This window comes from Panicum virgatum, chromosome 9N, assembly GCF_016808335.1.
Source record: "Panicum virgatum strain AP13 chromosome 9N, P.virgatum_v5, whole genome shotgun sequence".
In the NCBI taxonomy this organism is placed as follows: domain Eukaryota; kingdom Viridiplantae; phylum Streptophyta; class Magnoliopsida; order Poales; family Poaceae; genus Panicum; species Panicum virgatum.
Genome location: NC_053153.1, coordinates 37172840 through 37184419, shown reverse-complemented (window position 1 = coordinate 37184419; position 11580 = coordinate 37172840). Strand labels below are relative to the sequence as shown.

At 44.0% G+C, this 11580-nt stretch overlaps 1 protein-coding gene across 1 annotated transcript; it reads right to left on the bottom strand.

Annotated features, from left to right (window-relative positions):
• Window positions 1–2236: 2236 nt before the first annotated feature.
• Window positions 2237–8748, bottom strand: LOC120690228 (CASP-like protein 5A3). The gene is made up of 3 exons (XM_039972812.1): window positions 8292–8748; window positions 2970–3102; window positions 2237–2784 (listed from the first exon to the last, which is right to left on the bottom strand). The coding sequence occupies exons 1-3, from the start codon at window positions 8549–8551 to the stop codon at window positions 2593–2595; spliced, it is 585 nt and encodes a 194-aa protein (XP_039828746.1). The 5' UTR covers window positions 8552–8748; the 3' UTR covers window positions 2237–2592.
• Between the last annotated feature and the right edge of the window lie 2832 nt (window positions 8749–11580).

Sequence of the window (11580 nt, the reverse complement as noted above, 5' to 3'; positions counted from 1 at the left end):
TTGATATAGCCCATTGGAATGGCTTGGATTCTCCCTCTATGTGACTTTGGTAAAGTCTCATGCCAAGATTCCACCGAAAGTATGCCGGTCGGCCGGATTCGGGCCTTCCGGTCCAAACAGCATCCGTTTTGGGTCAAATTTGGATATGTCGTCCCTGAGATCAAATAAACACCAAAACTTGTGGAACTCATTAGTAGTAATGGTTATGTTATGGTTAAGGCCTACATTTCATGAAATCAGGCGGAGCGTTGGCGGTGAAAACCATCGTTATCGACCGCCAACATGCGCTCGCGCGCACCCAACAAGAATGGCATCTCCGGCTAAGGGCGTTTCTACCAGACAACAACACCCCTTGCGAGATCCAGCGAAAGGATCCCATCAAGGGCTCGAGGCTATTGTCGGGTATAAATATACCGGATGCCCAAAGGTGAGGGGTTAGATGGCTAAGCCATTCCGTTAGGCGAACTGATGGAAACAGCGGCAACAGCCGGCCCAACCCACGTGGAAGGGCTCCACCTCACCTCACCGAAAGAGTGGGGATTCCGTCTGCCTGACCTAGGGAAGGAATCCCCGCCTCGCCCGAACTATGGGATGGATCCCACCTCATCGAACTACCAGGAGGACGAGGGAACCATGCCGGCCTGTAGTGAGGGCTCACCATGACTCGCATCGCACGGGTCTGACAACGGCGTGGCTGACAAGCAACCAAACGTACTCTACCACGGCCTGTGCTGATACGGTGCACAGTGGAGCGCCCCTTCCTATCGCGTCCTACGGCGGGGTAGGACGTAGGGTAGGGAGCGGGCATGCTGCACCACGACCAAGGCGTCGCCGCGTATCTCGCTCTACGGACCACGGGATCAGACGGACCCGGCCACGGAGGAGGAGGGCGGCGACGGTAGGGTCATGCGGACCCACGACGACCAGCGCAGCGGAGAAGGCGCCATGGGGACTCTCTCTCTCTCTCTCTAATTGTACATCGTTCTCTTCCTTGTGATATAAAGGAAAGGACAGAGAGGAGAGGGAAGGGAGAGCTCTAGATGATCAAAGGCATGACTGATCACTCCATCGGAGCACACAAGCATGCTCTCGCCACTGGGAAAGAGGCAGGCAGAACTCCGGGCAATTCTCGCTGGCAACTGCCCTAACCAGACGAGAGTCACGAACACGCTTTCTTCCCACGGATTGTAGAGACTTGGGGTGTTCGTCTCTCTCTCGACCGTTTGTAACCCCCACTACAAACTAGTGCAAGATACACGAGCAGCACGAACTGGATGTAGGGTATTATGCTTCCGGGCGGCCCAAACCAGTATAAATCCTTGTGTCTTCCTTTATTGCCATCCGCTACCAAACGCGCATCCACAAGAATCACTAACCGGTGCTAAAAAAACACCGACGGCCACGCAAGGGGTGACAAACGCCCGAAGCAGGCTGAAAGCCGAGATGAAGGGCGAGCGAGGCTCTCCTTTTCTTCCGAGCAGAAGTTGTGGGATACAGAACGAGGAAAATCGAAGAAGCAAATGGAGAGGATGTTGGAGAGGTTTTTGACGCGTAAATAGGTAAATCGAACATTATGGGGATATTTAGAAGATCTCTTTGAGATGCTCTTAACTAGTTACGAATTGTATTTCTTTCAACTTCACTTTACTAAATATTATATTAAGCATTTGGGAATATAAACAATCTTCAATGAAAAGATTGTCAATTTCAAGTTCTAAATCTTGTTGAACACTGAAACTTCAACTTTTGTATAAGGCACATCTCCTTACAGGTCGTTTGAAAAATTAAATAATTAATTTAAAATAGATATAGAATATCAAATGAAAAGGTTATCTTACGCAGTTTTAGTTCTCATCAAGCTCTGCAATTTAATGTAAATCTTCTTCATCCTACTCAGCCTTCATCAAGCTCTACAATATTGCGCAAGAAATCTTGTTTGAGAACAAATGCAACCAATATGCCCTGTCAAATGTAGTAAAAACAATATATACCTTATATTATTTTGTAAGGGCAAAACAAGATATAAGGCAAGCCATCATCTGGAGTCATATATGCATGATGCTAGCTTACAATAAGCATCATGGAAACCATCATCTCAAGCCATATACTCCCTCCGTCTCAAAAAACACAAATCACTCTAGGATTCAAAATTTATCCTAAAAACCTAATCATCTTACCCAATTTAGAAAATGCATGTTCATATAAGAATCAATTAGTGCCAAATATGAATAATAAATAAGAGCAAATATGGTCATTTTACCTTCTTAATTTATCCTAGAATTCCTATGATGACTTGTTTTTTTTTTGGACGAAGGGACTATGTGTCATGCCAGCTTACAATGCAACAAGCTTCACAGGAGGTACATGTTAATGGAAAAGGAAGAACTGAAGAGCTTCAGAACAATCCTTTTCAATCTGAAAAAAGGCACTCCCTATTTTGTACAGACAATTCGACCACAAACTACATTCCACATCCATTCATCAATTTCTGGTTGTATTACAATTAGCTGTACCACCACAGCATTGTAGCTGTCACAAACCATGATCTGGTGCAGCGACCACCCAAAATTATGTTTTAACCCCCTATATTTCTCATCTGGAGGCCATCGACCAGAAATTCAAGATACAGGATGGCGCGAGTGCAAACCAGCTTATGAAAGCCATCGCTGTGGCAGTCTCAAAACTTGCACAGTGATTCTCAGCACATATGTTGAGATCATTACCAATGAGAACAGTTATTCCTGCTGATGCACATGCCGCACCCAAGGTTAGTGTACCTGTGATCTACAAACAAATATAAACAGTTATTAACTATACAGTTCACGAATAAGATAGTTTTTTTTTACAGGTAAAGAAACTAATGTAACATGGCCATCCCTTCTTTTTTTTGTTGATATGTCTACACCATTTCAACATTCACCAAATATAGACAAATATTTTACAGGGTAGACTGAAAAGACATGACTCACCCCATCTCCGATAGTAAATATACATACAGCTCGGGCATTCCTTAAAGATCGCTTGACAAGAAGTGCATAAATGTCGACAAATGCCAACGAAATGCTCCACAAGCACTGCAAAATGGCTGCTGCGACAAGGTAGCTGGTCAAAAGAAAACCATCAGTTCATCTTGTAGCCAAATAAATAAATACATATAAATCTTCAGTAACAAAAACAAAAGTCAGCATCACCACTCAACTAGCAAAGATCCGTTTTCACCCAAAACCATACCATCATTTGAATAGCACCCTCAATGAGCTCATGTACCCAAACCAAGGCCAGAACCAGAAACTGGCTGGTATGTCCAACTAGTTCACCACAATTTCCCAAATTGCATATTAATGTTTTTGATGATTTAAACTATAGAAGATCAACTAGAAGCCTAGGAACAAATGCATCGGAAAATGAGAACCAACATGCAGGTTTCTGTTACCTAGCCCTAGGGATGAAAATGGATCGGATATTTTTAAGACGTCGCCTAGGCGACAAGGCGGTGGTGGCTCGCCTCGCCTAAGGTGTCGCCTTAGTCCGCCTTATCCCGCCTAGGCGTCACCTAGGCGACAAGGGGTTGGTGGCTCGCCTCACCTCGCCTTTAACACTTTAAAAACCATGGGACAAATATATACAAATAGGAATACATATTTATTTTTAGTCGGATTCGCACAATGTGCCTGATATTGATATCCATCCTATTCGCATATAGTATATCCCACTTGAGTAATCAGATACAGATACGGTACGGATATTGAGTACCCGGTTACAGATACGTCTATTCCATTTAGTCTCTGAACCCCTTCAATCAGACGGATGGACGGACAGAAAATATCCATAATGTTTTCATCCGTACCTAGCCCTAAACCATCAAAACATGTGAAAACAAACTGTTAACATATACTCCATCCAGCCACCAATAAATTACTATTTAGTTGTGTGCAGTCAATCATTTCAATTTTTTGCTACAATTTCTATTTCCGTATCAAGTCTTTGTATTTGAAAATGATAAGTAAATTTTCCTTGATAAGTAATTTCATAAACCTAAAAGTATACACTTGCTATGTTTTATAAACATATTACAACGAGTATTAGTTAAAGTTGTGTTTTGGAGACTGTCAACGTCCAAAACATCACATATTTGTGACCGAATGTATTTATTCCAAGGTGCTATTGTCATGCTGGAAAATAATATCACCTAAATTTTACCTAGTTAGCACACCACTCATGCTCACCTTTTACAAAATAAAAAACTCTCTCCGCTTCTGAAAACTTGAACCATCACCAAGCCACTTCAATTAAGCTAATCTGCTAGCTGGGAAAGCGGGACGCCACATCAATCTAAAAATGTCGTAGGTTATGCAATGTAGCTATTTGCATTGGTATCTAATTTGTGGTTATATTTAGATTTTGAAATCTTGACTTTTATTGATAGTTGAAGCATGTGCTGTATGAATAATTTTCACTAGAAAAAGGTAAGTGTTCTTACATCAATATTCTCGATAGCGATTATTATGCTAGTTATGAACGATAAAGAAAAAGTTTAAGGAAACATTTGAAATCCATAATATATATTTTTTAAATAATGTTATATAGACATTGGACTGTATCCCTCAAAGATAAAGCATTGGTAAAATGGCTACTTCACCGTCAGTGTTCCGAATTCTGTAACATGATACCAAAAAATGTCAACAAACAGAAAAGAAGTTCGCTGAATGCCTAGAAAAATAGCATGCACAAATATCTTCTATTTTCACATACATGTTTATGATCAGCAAATAAGATTAAAGCTAATCAGCAGTATTATATCAATAAAAATACTTAATTGGATCTGAAGTGTTGCAAGAATAATTGAAGCAAACATGATAACAAACAAATGGTCATGTCACATTCAAAAAGCATGCCCTCTTTCAAGACGCGAAAAATATAGAAAACATGTAAAATATTAATCGCACTGAACTACCAAAATTTCTCTTCGCAAAAATAGGCAAGTGCAGTGACCATTTTATTCAAGAAAAAACAAACCAATATATGCTCCTATCTTATCTAGTAACACTAATCCACTAACAAAAGCATAGAAAATGGCCTCTTCCTGAGGCTTGAGGCTTTTCACATCTCTGCTACCTATTTCATACAGTGACAATTCAAGGGGGCCCAAGACATGAGCATGGACAAATAGCTATACCCAGACTTTATATAGCATCAGATCCTATCAGAATTGAAATTGTATGGTGTCATCCTGGCGGAAACATAACCCTGTCATTGGTTACAGGGTAAGGCTTTTGAGTGATACAAGAACTCCTTATTGCTCTATTAGTCTTGTCAATTGAAACAAGATTGAAAGAGCATCTAGGCCCCTAATTTGATTATGGCGATTAATGGCAACATAATCATTGCGACTAACGTGTGTTTTGCAGCGGCAATCTTAAGTTAGTGCAATGATGGGTTCTCATGGTTTCCTTGGCCCCAATTATTATGGGTTTCATTGTAATTGGTTCAAAGGATATGCGCGAAGGTTAAGGATAAGCTAGTTATAAGTGTCGTTTGGCGTTGAGAGACACTTAGATTAGTTTAGGTCTTTGTTTTTTCCTTTCGCCGTACGATAAAGGGGGGCAAGTATTGAGTTGCATGCATCGACCAGTTCAACCCAAAAGCTTAAGCTGATGGAGACTGGAGAGAGGTGGGCAATTCACTTATATTCCAACACTCCCCCTCACGTGGAGGCTCCCTCAGACCTCAAACGTGGAATAGGAGCGAGCAGCAATTATTTTATTTAATTGCGCTAACCAGGATTCGAACTCGAGACCTCTGGCTTTGATACCATATTGAGTTGCATGCACCGACCAGTTCAACCCAAAAGCTTAAGCTGATGGGGAGAGGTTGGCAATTCACTTATATTCCAACAAGTAGTAGCTTGACCTAGATTAGCTTAGAGTTAGGTATGATGCACACTTGTGAAATTTAGTACTAGGTAGCTCAGAAAAATCCATGAGAAGTGAAGATGCGAGTTAGAAACTCCAAGAAATCGAATTGGACGAGTTTGCTAAACTCAGGATGGCAGGTTTTAGTTGGCCGACTAAATCGGTCAAGAAAAGGAAGGGGCACCGAATCAGTCGGTCCTCCTTGGCTAGTGTTTATTCCGGCACTGGATTGACAGATTATTTCGGTGCGCGGAATGAGCAATGGCCGAACCAATTGGTCAACATTAGTTACCGCAGCTCAAACTGAAGCACAGACCGATTAATTCGGTGTTGTACCTATACAATGATCGAATCAGTAGGTCAGCATGGTGTTTTGTTCCATACCACTCTGGATTGACAGGGTGATTCAGTTTTTGCGAAGGATAGCCTTGACCGAATCAATCGGTCCTTTGTCAATGACCATTGGCTGCGTTCAAATTGAGCTGACTGATTCATATGGTCTGTGTATATTGAACTGACCAAATCAGTCGGTCAGTGTTTCGTCTGCAGCTTTTGGGGCAACGGCTAGTTCTTTCGAAGTGGTCTATATGTATGTTTGCTATAGCTCCAAGAAGGCTCTCTTGGCCCCAAGAAAGTTTCACACACACATTTGGTAGTCAAGGGCAAGAGAAACACTAGAGTGATTTGCAAAGTTCTTAATTGAAGATTAAGGACATCATTAGCTCTTATAGAGTAGCAAGTGTGCATCCACCTCTCTCTTGGTCTTGTGCAGGTCAAGTGAAGTTCGTTGCTTGTTACTCTTGGTGATCAACATCACCTAGACGGCTTGATGGTGGTGTTCTTGGTGAGCTCTCAAGGAGTCTTGTGAGAAGCCCTAAGAAGGTTGTGCTCGGTTTGGAATCCACCGATCCGGAGTTAGAGAATGGATATCCGCTAGAGAGCACTTGATCCTTACGTGAATCAAGGGGGAGCAATACTCTTGCGTGGGTGCTCCAACTAGGACTAGGGGAGAGTGCCGACTCTTCGATACCTCAAGAAAAAATTCTGCGAACTAACCCTCTCTTTACTTTTGGCAATTTACATTCCGCAATTTCAATTCCTAGAATTACCATGTTAGTGTAGGATTGGAACTAGGTTGCAAAACTTTGGAACGACTAGAATAGTCACACTTTCTAAGGTTTAAGCACATGGGGTGATTAGGCTAGTGTGTAGGTTTTATTTTCTGCGAGAAAATTTAGTTAGAGCCTAATTCACCCCCGGCCTCCCCCCTCTTAGGCATCTTGAACGTTTCACAAGATATTGCCGAACTCAATCTGTATTTAAAAGCAAAAAAACAATGCTGAATGAATGAGTTCTAGGAACATTCATATACACCAAAAAGTCTTCAAGTTTCAGCTATAATCAGAAATAAATAGTACACATAGTTTAAAGACCAATCAAAAGCTAGCTAAATGAGCAGATTTATCAATCTCAAAATCAGAGCATGCAATTTGTAAGTAATCTAGGCCATGGAACATGATTCAGGGATTCAAGGATTCCTTTTCCTTGATTAAACAGAAATTCTGAAGCATTACCCTAATTACCACATGTGTAGCTCTGTATATAGTTCAATCAAAAACATCATGTCATCATCGGCCAAACCATTTCACAATTTAACATTAATATACTGTAGATAATACAAATAATCTAATCAGAGTTGAAAACCAAGGCTTGAGAACTCTCCCAGGTCAAAAAACATGCTAGATTACTGTGATTCCTCATTGTTTCAATTAGTCCTGTGATCATGCACATAAAAATAAGATGGTTATGCCCTAATCAGTCTGTTCGAACTGAAGAAAACTTGCTGCTTGAGTTATTAGAACGAGCAATACATATATGGACGCACAGCCTAGTCAGATTCTGGTTGCAATCATAGCAGCAGCCAGTCTGTCGGTCACAGTTCAACACATATTCAAATGTAAGCTTACTGAGAATTATTCATTTGCTACGTGTCCACATGTAGTTAGCAGGAGGAAAATCTAGACGATTAGGTCATGTGTAAAGATTCCAGAATAGCGAAACTTGTCAAAATTTACCTTTCATTGATAAAAGAAAGCCTCTTGACCTTTCCTAGTCGTAAGGTCAGCATTCAATAAAACACATCACGCCATCGCCCAACCCCTTGCACAAGATTGCTTCAATATACCGCAAATATCAATACCAATACGACTACTCCGCTGCAAAGCTGAAGCTCAAGGCTCACGAAATCTCGCAAGCTAAGAAACGTGCGAGATTGCTAGCATTTCTAATCCGGCCGTAAAAACAAACCAAAGGAGTCAGCTCAGACTTCCTCGGACGAGAGGCGGAGAGGGGATCCAGAAGAAAAGGGATGCGTCGGACCTGAAGGCGGAGACGGACGGGAAGTCGTTGGTGGAAGCCATGACGGCGAGCGCTGCGGCGGCGAAGAAGGCCTGCGTGAGACGTAGACCCAGCCCCGCGGGCGTTCCCGGCGCCCCCGGCGGATCCTTCATCCGCACCCCGCGCGGGTGCGCGACGCCTTCCCCCTCCCCATGATCCTGTGCCTGTGCCTGCTCCTGCGCCTGCGCCGCGGCCGGCGGCAGCGCCTCCACCGGGTGCACCGCCGGCCGGCTCGCCCGCATCGCCTCCGCTTCCGCTCTGCTCGGTCAGCAGCGGCCCGCCGGCATCTGATCTCTCCGGGGGCGGGGCGGGATTCGGAATCGGGGGAGCAGGGGTTTGGGAGATTCGCTGGTGAGGGGAGGCCAGGAGGCAGGGGGGTTCGGGTGAGGAAGACTGGAAGGGGAAGAGAGCCAGATAGGAACACGGGGGCGTACGACCACTGTCTCTCTCTTCTCTAGGGGCTTTTTCTTTTTCCCAGAAATGGCCCGCATGAGGAATTCTAGCCGGCGGGGTCCCACAGGTCAGTGAAACTTGCTTTTTTTCACTATCGATGTCTTTGCCTACGCCTTACATCAACTAGTACATCACGCGCGTCATTGGCGCGCGAGTGCAATAAGCGTATAATTAATATAGTTTATTCAAGTTAAAGAAAGCAATGCTGGTTTGTTGTACGTGAGGCTCGATGCCTATCGGCAATGTTGATGAGCAGGTAAGGAATTGACCATAGAGGCTTAATATGTACTCTTAAGCAGCACAGAAGGTTGTCAAGGAAAGCAGGTCTACTTCAAACAAACGATGCATGACACTTAATAGCTAGATTTCGATAATATTTGTACATGTAGCTGGTACAACATTCTGGGGCAAGCCGCTGACGGAGATGACGGGTAGTTGTTTCTACGGCAAAAGGTAGGTGATAGGTCTCCTGCACGAATAAGTGGGGAACAGTTATCGGGTTTCTTAACGAGAGGTCCCTCCTCCTCGCTCGAGAGCAATTCACGCTGCGCTCCTCGCTCGGGAGCGATTCACGCCGGAAAAGCTGACTCCCTGCTCAACACTGAATTCACTCCCCCAGTCCACCATGAGAGAGGCAAAAGGGAAACAGCCTTGTTGTGCACTCGATAGAGCCTGCAAGCACCTGCTGGCAAGTGGACCTCATAATGCTACTGCCCCACCGTCAGTTGCCCCACCGTCAGCTGCTATAACTCAAGCAGCAATATTCTACTCTGAATTTATGGAAGGGGGCTCGCTATTCCATCAGCAAACCAGTCCATCAATTCCTCATCTCACTGGACGATGGGTCTTTTATGAAGATGGCCCCACTGGCAGGGATAGGGGTGATTGTGCAGGTTGTACAGATGGGAAAAAAAGAGGAGGGCGGTGGATAGGCTGATAGAGTTGTGGAGCGCTCCGTCCGTAGCCAATCCATCGTTATCTCCTCAGATTCGCCTGTAGCCCCCTCACCGACGTGTTCCATCCCGTCCGAGCAGGGGAGCAAGCCGCGCTATCCGCTGCCGAGCGTGCCCTCCCTCCTTTCTCTGCTACGTGGCGACGCATCGCTCCCATACAGGCATGCGCCCCCTCCCTCTCCGTGCTGATGCCGAGGCTGTCTCAACGGAGCAGTTGGCCGAACCCGTGCCATCCCGTCGGCGCCTACCTGCCCTCGCAGCAGCCCTACGACGGTCGCCGAGTTAAGTATACCTCCCCTTCCTCCCCTGCCTCTCCCCCTCCCTCCACTGCCTTTCCCATCTCGCCCAAGCCCAAACCCTAGCAGCAGTTTTGATTTGCTCTGTTCTTCCCTCTGCTTCCCGCGCCAGAACGTAGAGATTTGTGAGCTCCGCGCCTTTCTTTTGCTTCTGTTTCTCTCTCCTACTCTGTGCTGTTCGGCTTACTAATTTTCCCTAGGACTAATTGCTGCTTCTTGGGTTTTTGCCTTGGCCTAATCTGCAAGGTTTCCATGTGCTTTGTTGTAGGTACCGCGATGGCGTCAGCTGACCTTGGGAGGGTAAGGGTTACATAGCAACACCCAGATTGAAGCTTTTAAAGGTGGGCTCATCTCATCTTCTTCGATCCTTTTTTTTCCATCGGGGTGCTGCAGCCCTTTCATGAGCATGATTGGAATGTATTTCGCTTTGTTTTGTTTGTAGGTCCAGGTGAGCAGGGCAAAGAAAAGATGAACGCTTAATGAACCAGGTCCTTTTTTTCTCCTTCAATGAGTTTGTAGTTTCTACTTTTCCTTTCCAGCTTTTTTACCCTTGCAGATGCTCTACTTCTTACCTTAGGTGTGTTATGGTGGTTATATATGTTTGAGTCATTTTAAATTGCTGCCAGCAAAGTAGTTGTTCAGTTCAGAAGTTTATGATTAGGCTACCTTACTTATATTTCCTCATGTTTTGTGATGTCAGTAGGTTTGGAAAGTTTGCTCTTTAGTAAAAATCAAGTTGCTATCTCTAGCACAATTATCTGGATAACCCACCTTAACAGATCAGTAGCTACAATTTGGCGTGAAAGTTCAGCATGACAGACCTGGTATTATAGAGGGACAGTAACCGTATTTTTCCAAAAAATGAAGGGACTAAAAAATGCAGCTAGGCTACTCTTTATGTGAGGATATGTATGTTTGGTAGGGTTTGATATAGTTATTCTGCATTTTGCTTGTTTCTATTTTTTCCCATTCTTGCAATGTTCCATTGGTCTGCAATTAGTCTTCCTGATACCTGCTTCTAGATGATTCAAAATTCAGGCATGTATATATATGTATTGTAGCCTTCTTTCATTTAAACAGATAAAGGGTGTAGAGGCAGATGACCTCTTATATCTGCAGGAGACTACTTAAGTTAAACTTTTTAATAAAAAATGAGGTTCCTGTCTATAACATAGTTATCCGGTCAGCAGCCTACTCAAAGCGCATAGCCAGACCTTTTCCTATGTACCAAATTCATTCAAAACCAGTTGCATACACGCTAGGAAAGGAAAGGTAAGTAGGCACTATAAAAATGCACAATCAGATTGATGTAATTCGGCAAGATAATTAGAGGTAGGAGTGTCTGGGGATCTTATAATAGTTGCAGAAAAGTGTTTGCGCTTAATTTTTACGAAAGATAGCTTGGTTACACCCTTACTCAAACTGTGGTTGCAACGTCAACAGATACACCACAGAAGAATGATGACACAACTTTTGCTAAGGTAAACTGTGATATTGTTGTCGGTCAAAACCCACCGGCGAGTAGCGACAGGCAACACGAAGAGCCGGGAGGTCGCCGGGGCGCTGGCA